The sequence below is a fragment of the Rhagoletis pomonella genome, unplaced genomic scaffold (genome assembly GCF_013731165.1).
Source record: "Rhagoletis pomonella isolate Grant_MI unplaced genomic scaffold, Rhpom_1.0 Rhpom_scaffold_00711, whole genome shotgun sequence".
In the NCBI taxonomy this organism is placed as follows: Eukaryota; Metazoa; Arthropoda; class Insecta; order Diptera; family Tephritidae; genus Rhagoletis; species Rhagoletis pomonella.
Window position 1 is genome coordinate 12,508 of NW_023459265.1, and position 13,931 is coordinate 26,438.

The 13,931-nt window shown below is 34.1% G+C and overlaps 1 protein-coding gene across 4 annotated transcripts; it reads right to left on the minus strand.

Annotated features, from left to right (window-relative positions):
• Positions 1–9,273: 9,273 nt before the first annotated feature.
• Positions 9,274–13,228, minus strand: LOC118751440. 4 transcript variants are annotated; one of them, XM_036486268.1, is made up of 7 exons: positions 13,078–13,228; positions 12,992–13,027; positions 11,568–11,636; positions 11,250–11,491; positions 10,973–11,185; positions 9,669–9,822; positions 9,274–9,598 (listed from the first exon to the last, which is right to left on the minus strand). In XM_036486268.1, exons 3-7 carry the CDS (start codon positions 11,632–11,634, stop codon positions 9,495–9,497), a joined length of 780 nt encoding a protein of 259 aa, XP_036342161.1. In that variant the 5' UTR covers positions 11,635–11,636; positions 12,992–13,027; positions 13,078–13,228; the 3' UTR covers positions 9,274–9,494. The 4 variants fall into 4 exon arrangements, with proteins under 4 accessions (XP_036342161.1, XP_036342160.1, XP_036342159.1 ...); XM_036486267.1 differs by lacking the exons at positions 12,992–13,027; positions 13,078–13,228 and adding exons at positions 11,725–12,217; positions 12,776–12,791; XM_036486266.1 differs by lacking the exons at positions 12,992–13,027; positions 13,078–13,228 and adding exons at positions 11,725–12,217; positions 12,370–12,434.
• Between the last annotated feature and the right edge of the window lie 703 nt (positions 13,229–13,931).

Sequence of the window (13,931 nt, forward strand, 5' to 3'; positions counted from 1 at the left end):
TTTTGTGTTTTCCGTTGTGGGTTATTTATCAACTGCTAAAATTTCCCTTGGGCAAAAACACTTTGGCAGGAACTTTTATTTTTAAGTGTCTTAATTTGTGGGTTATTGTCGGACTGAAAAATATAAGTGGGCGTAATAAGTGGAAGCAAACCGCTAGGCATTTCTTTACACGACATATACGTACACAAACATGTGCGAACATTTATGACAAAGAAGAGAGCGTGCACATTCTTAATATGATACACCGAAAATAAGCTATTTTATTTTATTGATAAAGAAAAGGATAAAGGCAAAGGTAAAAATAAAAACAAAAACAAAGATGCGTAATGATAAATGCAAAAATGAAGACCAAGGTAAATTTAAAAATTTTACTAATATAAGGGCAAAGGTGAAGGGGAATATGTAATGTAGAAATTGATAAACATAAAGATGATAAAGATAAATATGAAGAAAAGAACAGGATGAGTAAAGATGAAAATAAAGGAGGAAAGATTAAAATAAAGAAAATGATATAGTCACAGAGACTATATTGGGAACTATTTCGGGATTTTCGGTATTCTCGGGACTTATCGATATAATGATCGATTTTGTTATCGATATTTTTATCGAGTTTGTTATCGATATTTTAACCGATTTTGTTATCGATAATGTTATCGACTTTGTTATCGGAATTGTTATCGGGTTTGTTATCGATTTGGGTCTCGATTTTGTTATCGATATTTTTATCGATTTGGTTATCGATCTGAGTATCGATTTGGGTATAGATTATATTATCGATATTTTAATCGTCTTTGTTATCGATATTTTAATCGATTTTGCTATCGATCTAAGTATCGATTTGGGTATCGACTTTATTTTCGATATTCTAATCGATTTTGATATCGATAATTTTATTGATTTGGGTATCGATTTCGTTATCGATGTTTTTATCGATTTTGTTATCGAGTTATCGATTTGGGTATCGATTTTGTTATCGAAGATTCCGAAAATCCTGAAGAAGGCTCGAGAATTCCGAATTAGTGCCGCGGATCCCGAAAATCTCAAAGTAGTCCCGAAAATACCGAACTAGGTCCGAGAATCCCGAAATAGCCCAAAAATCCCGAAGTAGTCCCGAAGATTCCGAAAATCCTGAAGAAGTCTCGAAAATTCCGAATTAGTGCCGCGGATCCCAAAAATCTCAAAGTAGTCTCGAAAATCCCCAAATTAGTCCCGAGAATCCCGAAATAGCCCAAAACTCCCGAAGATTCCGAAAATCCTGAAGAAGTCTCGAAAATCCCAAAATAGTCCAAAAATCCCGAAATAGACTAAAAATCTTGAAGTAGTCCCGAAGATTCCGAAAACCCCGAAGAGGTCTTGAAAATCTCTCTCCCGTGGAACTGGAAGTTGGAAGATACTTAAATATCTTATTTGCGTCGCATAACAAAAGTATTATTTAATTGAAAAATTACAAATCAAATTGATTTGCTCTACAAATCAAATCAAAAATTTGTATTTCTTATTTGGTTGAAAAATCAAATCACAAATAAATTTTATTTTTTATTTGGTCAACAAACTAAATCATAATAATAATTTTTTAATTGATAGCGTATTTTAAATCAATAACATGACCGTGACGTTGACGTTGCTTATATCTCTCTATCAACAGCAAATTTGATATGTTTCTACGCACTTCTAGCAGTTATTTTTCTTCTTCCAGCGATAAGTGTCCGTGTCCAACAACGGCAACGGAAATTATTCGCAAAATAACCCTTTCCCACAGAGAGGAGCACACATCTACAAAAAATAAACCACCTGTTCTGTTTTGTGGGTTAATTTTCCCCTTAAATAGTGACGGTTATTTTGGGACACTTTCAAAGTGTTGACGGTTATTTTCGACCTCTGCTTAAAATATAACAAATTTTGCAATCCCGGTGGAAAAATCGCAAAATTTTTTGGTGATTCAGTCCAATGTACATACAGCGAAGATGACAGCGCTGATAAAAAAAAAATTATATAAATTGTGTTTAAATCTGTACAGTAAAGCATGTATAATAAATCTTTAGATATAGATTTTTAGCCATTTATTTTTCACTATTTTCCCTATTTTATTGTTATAAATGCATATATAATATACTGCAATCTGTTTGCATCAAGTTTTCAAGCCATTCCTCATCTATTAAAGGTGGCAATGCAAAAAATAATTATCCAAAAAGAAAGAATAATTCATGAGCTTTAAAATGGTGGTAAGTTATTAGAAAAATACATTTATGGCGAGAAGTTATAAGCGTAAAAATCAAAATTAATTAAATGGGGGACACCCACCGTCACAGCAAAATATGTATTTTTTTAACGTAACATACAAATTCTTAAGTTTCCCTTTCTTTAAATGAGGCCCCCCTATTAAAAATATAATAAATATTCACATCAAGTCAGCAGTGTTCATTTTATTCACGAATTATCTGTTAAATGTTATCTATTCTTATAATAAACTTGACATTGAAAAAAAAATATATATATATATTAAAAACTCAAAAATGTTTGGTAGGTTGTGGTTGGTTATGGTAGGAAATTTTGATAGGAAAAAAATTTTGTCTGTGGCATCACTGATACTGTCTGCTTTTGGTCTCAAGGTGAAATTAGTCAAGAACGTAAACCTACCGTTACGTAAACCCGAGTCACGATCTGTCTTACCAGAGCGCCATGTAAATGAAAACTCAACAGCGCAGAATTTTTCTGTAGTTGTAGCCCGCAGCGCAGAAATCTGCGGAATTTTGATTTTTCCGTGTCAGCTGACCTCTTCCTTCTTTCAGTTTTGCAGATGGTAAAAAAGTTATAAGTTCCTATTCAAAATACGTTTAAAATATTTGAAATTTACTATCGAATAAGGTTTTTTGTTGAAAATAAGTAGTTTATATATAGCTAGCATCTATTATAGTTAGCACGAAAAATTGTAGTTGAAAAGGTAAGTTTATGAAAAGGCACTGATGAGTGGCAACACTGTAGTAAGCAACACTGAGGGCTCCAGTAATCGACAAAATTCTGCGTGTACAGAATGCGTTTAAGTATGAGTTCCGTTCTTGACTAACTTCACCTTCATTGGTTTGTTGTGCTAGTTCTGTGTGTATGTCGGTATGTACCAGGGATGTTTCGAATACATATTTGCATTCGCATTCGTCATGCGAATGATTCTTATCATTTAACATATTCGCATTCGCATCAAATGATGCGAATGTGAGTGTGTACATGGGCAGAGAGTCCACTCTAACATTGTTGAAATTGCTCTAAGTCTGTATAACCAGGGTGCGGGCAATATCCGGCTTTCAGCTTCAGGCGCTACACGGCTAGGCTAGGTAGTATGTCAAGCAGCTTTGATGGCCTTCAACAAGGACTGCTAAAAGTCGTATAAGCAACCTACAAATAATTTTAGATTCCTCGAGGGAAAGCGAAGGCTCGGATGTAGAATCTGGAGGCATTAAAAAATGTGAAATTAAAGCTCAATTGAAGGCCTATCTTAAAGAAAAAACGAGCTCATCTCGGTGAAAATCATCTCGATTGGTGGAAAACTAAACTAATACGACAAACTGACAGATCTGGCCCGCAAATATTTGAACGCTCCACCCGCCAGCGTTCCAAGTGAACAATTGTTCAGTGCAGCCGGCCTTATATACGAGCCTCTAAGAAATAGCCTCATGGGAGAAATGGCAGCAAAATTATTATTTTTTTAATATAATATGCCCCTTGTGAACTTTGACTACTAAATAGACTAAAACACTGTATAGGTACGGTGAGCATAAATATATTTTGAAAATGCAGGACAATTTTTCAAAAAATTTACTTACATATAATTGCGCAGTATAAAAGTAACAAAAATATACTACATATATACATTCCTCGTCATTTGAATAGCGTACCCTTTTTTTGATTTTCTACCATACAAAGTATGCTGAAAAAATTTTTATATGGAAGAAAATGCGCAGCACAGTCAACAAAAAAATGTCGCCCCTATGTTTATTTTTTTTAATTTTCAAAAATTTTTTAAATGAGATGTAGATGTAGAATATGCTATATTTTTATGAAAAGTTAATGAACATTAAACAAACAAAAGGAAAACTGTACCTACTAAGTATTAAAAGGATGCGCTATTCAAATAACGAAGAGAATATTTACAAAATTATAATAAGGCATATTACATACAGAGTTGCCACAAATTTTTTTTATTTTTTACCAAAATCACCGAAAAAAGTTACCAAATTCAACAAAAAATTACCAAATTAATTTTATGTGCAGAACTAATGTGCACAAACATACATAATTACGTTATTTTGGCAGTTAGGGCTCGACATGTATATTTGTACAGTTCTGCACATAAAATAAGTTAGGTAATTTTTAATAATATGTTAAAACTTGTCAAAATATGGTGCGGCTATAATTTTTTCGACCACTGTAAGGAAGTAGGAAAGCTTTCGACTCACACATAGACAGAGTGAAGTCCCCCCTGAATGCCGTAGCTTTTTGAACGAGAACATACATATTTTCGTAGAATTCTACTCATATATATGGTTGCCGGGTACACCGGACAATTGATGGTAATTGCAAAGCTGACGAACTGACAGGGAAAGGTAGGTTCCCACGACAGTCGGGTCTACGTAACAGGAAAAACCCAGATTTATATCTGGCCAAGGACTGTCACTCCAGCAACACTCCCCAAAATCTCTTTGGGGAATATGTATGCTGTTACAACAACAACAACCACCCAAAACCTTCCAGGAAAGGGCACGGTGGATGTTCTTAGCAATAGCCACTTTCAAGCAGTTTGTTAAGGATCGCACCATTCTAGTAGCCAAGGAACGCTGGAACAATTTTCACCTTGCGAAACTTTCAGGATTACCTGGTATTTCTATAAAAGGAAACGCTTACGGGCCACTTACTAATGTGGAATCAAAACCATGTAAACCGAATCGAAAAAGTTACCAAATTGAAAAATAAATTACCAAATTACCAAACTTGATAAATAAAGAAAAAAATTACCAAATTTGGTTAAAAATTACCAAAGCGGCAACGCTGATTACATATTACTTTACACGAAATATGAACCTCTGTAAAGTAAATTTTTTAGGCAAGCTTTGGGTCGTTGAACACGAAAAAATACCCATGGTTTCAAAGAAGTGTTTTCGAGATTTGTTCGAAAAACCTATTTTTAGTACTTTTTCAGTTATTCCTCAATATCTCATGAAACGACCAACAGTTCGAAAGGTATTGATGGGCTCTTTGCAAAAATATATATTTTTTGTGCAGATTATGTTCCGTAACATCTACATTTCTCATCAGATTTTCATTTACTGTAAAAAGAAAATGATTTAAAATCAATTTTTCATCGAAATCGGCAAAGTAATATAGTTTTGTAAGAGGACTGTAGGTCACTTATGTTGACTGGATAATTTTTTCATGAGATATTGACGAATAGGTCCGAAATGTACCCATAACACGTTTTTCAAAAAAATTACGAAAGCACTTGTTTGAAAGGAAAATTAGCTTGGAAAATATTTTTTTTCTTAAGCGATTACCACAAAATTTGTAGAACAGTGTTATCGATATATTTGATGCTGGTCTTCAATTTCTCGTCATCCATTGTCCATAACCGTACAATATTTAGAACGCATTGACTAGTTGAACCTTCAAAACCAGCTTACCCTTATGTAGTTATCAATTAGTTATCGACACTGCTTTTATTTCGATAAGGAAAAGTTAATTATAAAATATCGAAGAAAATGCGGGACAAAGGCAGGACACTTAGAAAAAATCAGTACATTTTGGGGGCTTTCTGTTTTGAAAAACTATGCAGGACAGACCTTTAAATAACAGTACGGTCCTGCAAAAAACAGAACGGATGGTCACCGTATGTATAGGTTATGCACTCGTTCAATGTTCTAATAATTTACAAAATTTTTAAGTAATAAAAACGATGACTTAAGTTGATTATAGCTTTTTTAATGTTATTCCTAACATTCGCATTCGCATTCCAAAAATATGACATTCGAAACATCCCTAGTATGTACATATGTATGCACGTTTATATATGTATATATACAACTATGTTGAGTTGGATGATGCATACTAGGGGGATGATACATTCGTCGTTTAAAGTACAAAACCGCGTATCAACAAAATGCAAATGCAATATATGTACATATATAAAAAGTGTGCATTAAAGTGTTCGAAAATAAATTTAATAAAGTAGAGTACACTTTTGCTATAGTTATATAATATAAAGTTTATAATATAAAGATAACTACGAAACATAAAGCGGGTACGAAAGGTTGAATTTGTTTTTCTAACAAAAATCTACCAAAATGAAAAAATTTACCTTTTTGCCAACCAAAAATTTGTCGACTAATTTTGGTAATAATTTTCGAAAGTGGCAACCATTGTGCATACTTACAAGTGATATGCACGTCAGAATGGGTACTTGTACGTCAATAACGGAAAAGTATGCGAAGGAAGTGGCGTACGTACCGTAGAGATATGTACGTCACAATGAAGGTGTTGCGTCTGCAAACAAAAATCAGCTGCTCCTTATGCCCGCGTACTTAGGGTTTCCACAAGTCAATTTTTCAGATACAATAGCAACACATTCACATTTTTTTACTGATATATTGCCACTTCTCTTGATGTATTTATCACTGTCTCTGGCTTTTCGAAGACAGTTTTTGTCTGGATGCTTACTTTACTCAAGCAATGTGTAAATTATGTGCATATTCTCATTGGACTTGTCTTGTGTAAACGCGGGGTTATACAACTGTCAGCAGTGACGGACTTACGTGCGTCAAAAGTTGAGTGTTGGCCTACGTTCGCTGGGTCCATCGCCGCAAGAGTTGCCAATCTGACGCTCTCTATGCAAACACAAACGGAACGTACGCAAAGTACCCATTCTGACGAGGCCATGAAAAAAGAATCGGATGATTTCCAGAAATACCTCACAGCTAAGATCACCTCATTATATGTGCTACAGAGTTACACTCAATATGTAGAAAAAAAACTTTAAACGGTATCTGACAAAGTTCTATTAAGTGTAGTCATTGACCAAAATGCTTTAAAATCAGCCTCATTGCGAGAGTTGTGCCGAATGCAAGTCATTTTTCGAGAGTCGAGTCCTATCGAAAATTTAACGTCATTGCCTAAAATTTCCACTCGACTAGTGTATTAAAACGGAAAAGCTTGGCAGCACTGCATAGTTTTGGACGATTTTCGTCGCCTACTTCTTTCAGCTCGACAGTAGACAATGCTAATGTCGTCGAGTCGTACAATTCAGCCTTATTTACGACTTATGCAATGAGGCTGAATATTAAAATGTTATATAAACATCGGAATTCATTTAATTCAATGTATATTTTGCCAAATTTTATCTTTATTTTATTAACTTTAGTCGTTTTCTACATCACTTTAAACACCCTGTCTACGTTTTGACAGACAGTTGATAGTTGATGTATTATCAGCTGTCTCGATGAAGTCAATTGGCCCCCTCGGAGCCGCGATTTCACGCCCTTAGACATTTTTGTGCCATGTCGTGAAGGACCGATATAATGCGAGCAATCTATTAACGATTCAGGCCTTTAAGGCGTATGTCGGGCATTTCTTACGATATAGTCAGAAACCATCAACAAGGTCTTGGAGAACTCGGTTAACAGGATGCGCTACTGCGAATACAGTCACATGATGAAATCGGGTTCCATAACTAATGGGAATATATGGTCTTTCGAATAAACCCATAATATACCGAAAAAATTAGTTTCGAGTTAATTTTTATAAATAAATAATTTCTTGGTTATGGTCATCAGATCTTTAATGTGTCATATCAGCACCGTCATTCTAAATGTGCATTAAGGTTTTATTTTTTGAAGTTACGACCTTTTTGTTTGTGAATAGTGTTGCCATCTGTTTAAAATATTAAACTCAATTTTGGCGTCTTAACGCCATGCGGGTTCAGTAGTTTTTACTATGGTGAGACAGTTTTTCCAATCTGCTGTGTAAATTTTTGATAACCGGAGATTTATTCGGAATAAACTATTGCAAATTGAAGTGAAATATAATATTTTAAGAAAACATCTACCATCCCTGCAAGACAGCTAACAGCTAGAATTGTGGTTAACCGGTAGTTATCGTTCATTTGTGAAGCGGTATATAAACTGGCTAACTTTGTTCTAGCCGTGTGCAAATATTAACCACTTTTTCATATACGTGTGATACGTTATCTCCCTTACACTAATAGAACTGTTCGATTTCAACGAACTATAGCTGAACTACTCTAATTCCCCTTTCATAGCGACCGAAGTGGTTAATGTTGTGGTGAACACTTAGTTAATGATAGCTGCTGAAGTAGCTAATGTTATGGTTACCATGTAGTTAATGATAGTTGCTGAAGTGGCTAATGTTGTGGTGAACATGTAACTAACGATGGTTGCTGAAGTGGCTAATGTTGTGGTTAACATGTAGCTAAAGATAGCTGCTGAAGTAGCTAATATTATGGTTACCATGTAGTTAACGATACCTACTCAAGTAGTTAGTGCTATGGTGTTTATAACCACAAATTTTTTAAGTAAATTGTACAAAAAGTAATTTTTTCATTATTCATTTATTTATTTCAATAACATATTTAAAAACATAAATATGACCGCTTTCATAAGGACAAAATAATGTAGTATTAAAATTTATTAAATAATAAAATATTAATTTAAATAATCAGATCAGTGAGTAATTCAATTAATTATTGTTATTTCTGCTGTTAAAATGTTTAAAACTATGTATTTACATTTACTAATTACTAAGCTTTTATAAATAGGTAGATAGGTAGGTTTTTTGTTGTTAAAATTCCAGTATGCAAATTTTAATATAAAATTATTAAAAAAACTATTGTTAAAATTTACTTTTTTAACTATGTACAATTATTTACAAATTAATAAAGGTAGTCGGGATGTTTTGTATATGCCCTTGCATGTGTATTTGTGGTTTTTGGTAGAAAAAGTAGTGAAATTTCTTACAGCAATACAATATAAAAGTTTACTCCATTACCTAAGAAAAACCACAAATACAGAATTCAAGAGCATATCAACTGCTAAGTGGAAGATCGACCTATCTCGGCACCCAGCTCGAAAACATCCTACCTCAAAAAACTTTTCAATTCGTTTTTTAGAATTCGTTTCAAAAACGTCCTATCTCAGCACATTTTCAATACATTTTGAAGTGAGATAGGGCCTTTTTGAACCGAACTCGGGAGCGTTTTTTAATAAAATTCTGAAATAGGGCGTTCTTGAAAAGTTTTTTGAGATAGGTAATTTTCGAACTGGCTGCCGAGGTCGATCTTCCACTCCGCAGTCGATATACAAAAAATCCCGAATAGCCGTATTTAAATAACGTTTTTGAAATTTAGATTGGAAAGTTATTAAATTTTTATGTTACTTTTTTTTTAGAGATTAATAATAAGATAATTAAATTAATTATTGTTAGATTTGTTATTATGTTTAATTTTTTTTTATTACAATTTGTTTGTACCTATTGTGGCTTAGGAACACGTGCTTTCTGATTTCCGCAATGAGGTCAATTTTGGGCATACTCACAAACGCATCTGTTGGAAAAATATAAATGCATTACTTCCTGAAATACATAAGTCAAATAAACAATTAAAACATATTTACCGAAAACTAATTCTATTGTTTTTAGCCCCAGAAGTGGAGCTTTGTTGGCTTTGCCCTCATAATTGTATGAAATGAGTAGAGTGTCGGCAAAAATGCTTCTCAACACGTGTTTCACACAACCCTTAGCACCCTTCAATTTTAAAATTATGTTCAGCTGGAAAAGATTATAAAATTTATAAATACTAGATATGTACATAAATGCAATTATAAATATAAATGTAAATAATAAAATATAATATATGACTACATAAACGAAATATAAATTAACACCAATCGAAAGATCTTATTTAAAATGGTAAAACTGCATCTTTAACTAAAAATCGTCAAAATCTTTCACAGACAAGCAAAATATCATATGTTTACAGAGCGGTAAGTCACAGCAAAAACTGTTATTTAAAAGAAAATATTTAGTTGTTGAAAACAAATTTTTCAAAAGTTTGTGAACAGCGAAAAAGTAATTATATAATTAGAGCGTTCCAGATCGTCTACGATTTGCAGGATTTACTCCAAAGTTGTTCCCATACGCCACGTTCACATAAGGTTTATCAAAGGCAAAAACAGCTGTTCCTGTAAAACCTGCAAATCCTAGAGTACGGCAACAAGCTAAATATGTATTTTGTTTTCTAATTATAATATAGTTCTCTTTAACGGTAAAATATGTTTTGTTGACATATGCTGTTTTGCGTGTTCTTGAAAGATAGAGTTAAGTGGCTCATAGTACAACAAAAATCATACAAACCATTTCCATAAATTTTCATGCCCATTTCCCGCTTTTTGATACGATTTGTAAAAATATTTCGAGTATGGAATTTTATAGTCCACTGAATTTTATTATAATAAGATTTAAGTTTAAAGTTTCTACAAATTTGCGGCATTTTTTAGATTTTCTTTTGTGTGATTGAGTTTATTTTTGTATGGGAGAAAGTAAGCCAATCCGTTCACAAAAAAATCGCATTTGTGAAAATTTCAAACTTGCATATTATTATACTAAAAATCAGTGGGCTACAGAATTGCACACTCAAAACATTTTTAAAATTCGTATCAAAAAGCTGGAAAAGTGCATGAAAATTAAATTAAATTTTATCGAATTTTCCTGTTATTTGTACAAAGTTTGGAACTTTGGTTTTTACGATTTTTGTTATACATACTATAAACCAAATTTTAATAAAAAAAATTGCATACATATGTATATACGAATAAAAATTAATATGAGTAAAATAAAATGCATATATACAACTAATATGATATATACATACATTTGTATATGTGTATAAAAAACAATAAAACAAATTAGCAAAAATTACCATCGCATCGGAGTGTGGTTTGTTTCCCAAAAGATTCTCCAAAGTATTTAACTTTTCCTGGGATGATAGTGGAAGCATACTTTGAAGCAAAGTATGCTCTTTACTAATAGCATCTCCAGTGATTCGGGAAATACTTTGGTGAACTTTCGAGGTCACCACTTTGCACTCTCGCAGTAGCTGCCCTTGAGCTTGAACTTCGGCGCGTTCGGGCATCTGAAAAAAAAAAAAATTATTAAACAATAATTTTAGCATTCATAAATATGTACATTGATATAACCTTTTCGGCCAGAGCATTTGCTATTCCGTCCACCTTTGACTCAACTCTTCCAATGGCGGCCATGACGCCATCAAACATTTCTTTTTGCCTCTCCAGCAGGTGAGACAAGGTAAATTGTTGACCTGTGTTGCTTGTTGTTGTTGTAGTGGCTACACCCGTGTTGGTGGTTACTGTTGGCTGGGAGACAAAGCGCTCCTCGTAAGGCAGTGCCACATGAAAGCGCTTTCTATGTAGGGCTACATCTGAAAGCGCAGGAATGTTTGATTAAAAACTATTAAACATATTGTAAATGTATATGTATGTATATTTTCGAAATACCTGTGTTGCTCGTGCGTGGTGGAGAGAGCGCTTCGGTATCTCCCAGGAACAGTGGTGACAAATCCATTGCTTCAAGAGAAGGAAAAAAAAAAGATTATGCAGAATCGGAACTAAAATAAACTTATTCGTATCAGGAATCCAAAAATAAAAATTCTACCTTCATGTTAAACTGTTACTACTGCGAATTATGACAACTACCAGTGGTTGAGTTCACTACTTCATAGCAGCAGTGGCACGGAAACGTGGATCTGCTATTGCAACTTCTCTACTTGAATAGATGAGAAGCAGTGTCAGAATCGGGAAACACAAGAAGGCCTTTCTTGTTTTAATTAGTGCTATGTTTCGTTGAGGCTATCATAATATTGTTGTATGTGCTATTACTCTGACTACAAATATCACTTCGTTCATATTTTAGTTCTCCTACCTGATCTGTGCCTCAACGAAACATAGAACCAAGTAAAACAAGAAAGGTCCTCGTGTGTTTTCCGATTCTGGCCGTGCTTCTTATCCATTCAAGTAGAGAAGTAGCAATAGCAGAGCAATGTTTCCATTTCCTCTGCTGCTATGAAGTAGCAAACCCAATCACTGTTGTTGAACTGTGCACTACACTTTGTAAACTATGGCTTCCAGAATGACCGCATTCACCAGTCCTAAATTTGAAAATATATGCACATAAAAAGGTATCGCATAATCGTAAGAAAGACTGTTTTCCAAAACATATCAGTTTTTAAGCGCACAACCATGAAATTCCAATTTACAACTTGTTGAACTGACTCGTTTTGGAAAACAGCCAAAGGCTGACCTACTACACTTTTTACATATGTAGCACTGCACTTTCTTTTGTTGTTTACATTTGCACATAATTAGTCGGTTCCCGTACTTCACGATTTGCAGGATTTGCAGGTTTTACCGGAACAGCTGTTTTTGCCTTTAATAAGCCTTATGTGAACGTGGCGTACGGGAACGACTTTGGACTAAATCCTGCAAAACCTGCAAATCGTAGACGTTCTGGAACGCACTAAATAAGCCTGTTCCAGGTACTTCACGTTTCGCAGGTTTTTATAGGAAGCTGTTTCTGTACGCCATAAGGTTTATTAATTGCAAAAACAGCTTTTCTTGTGAAATGTGCAAATCGGGAAGCACCAGGAACATGATTAATGTAGGCAGTTGCAGCAGAAGCAACGTTTATTCGTCGCATGAAAACTTACCGAATAATGTATGCAGTGCTGTTTATTGGTTTATTGGTGGTTTATTGGTGGCGGCGTTGAAGGTGGTGGATATGCTGGTGTGGTGCCTGACTGGAGGTGGCGTTGATGTTCCGTGGTAGCAGGGTCGAAGATAAATTTAGAATGAAAAATCGCAAATCTGTAAATGCAAAATTATCAATTAAAATATACAAATATTTGAATAATTCTAATACATACCTTAATTATATGATTAAATCGCAGTGTTTCGGCAATCTAAAAGAAAAAAATTATAAACAATGCAAATTGTTAAAACGTTCTCTTACCTTCAAATGTTTTTGCAAAATTAACGCTTTTATTTACAGCCTACTGTGATCAAAGATGTCAAACTTTTGCTAAAGTCACAGCCTCTGTGATCAAAGCTGTCAAATTTTGCTTCATTTCCACTTACTCGCTCTAACGCATAAAATTCTTATTACAGTAAAAATGTTTATTAGGTCCGGTGCTCTCACTCAGAATTTTGTTTTGACAGTCGGAAAAATAAATTTGTAAATGTGTGGGTAGCATAGATAAAAAGTTGCGAGTGTGTGTGTAAATCTGTTGAATTTCAGGGGCAACTGGTTAGCTGTGGCTTGCAGGGTGGTTAGCTGTGGCTTGCAGGGATCATTGATTGCAATTCATCAATTTAAGCTTTTGTTTTACGAAAAATTACACACAGCAGCAATCTTTGCGATTGTTAACATTTTCTATGCATCTCTCAAAAATTTCACTAGCCTCATGAGCTACTGAAATTTTATTCACCTCATACTTGTCAAAAATTTATTAGCCGCAAACTTTCCCTGCAATAAAATTTAGAGACAGTCTGTTAAAGTGCTAGTTCCGCCCTATACATTTCAGAACTATCTCTGAACTCAGGGTTTATATGTAAGAGGTTGCGCCATGCGCAGATCCGTTATTCTTCTCGCAAAGTTTGGGCGACAACAACAGCGAAAAAAACAACAAGCAGCGAAAACAACAGGCAACGTAAAAAAACATAAATTTCAAGTGGAGAGAAGCGCTTTCAAACGAATTGTAATCGAGAGCTTATTCAAAAATACATTTAAAGTTAATTTTAACCAAGTTTTTACTCATGCCTTTATGTCGAAAAACCCACAAAATCTGATTTTTCACAGCGACCAAT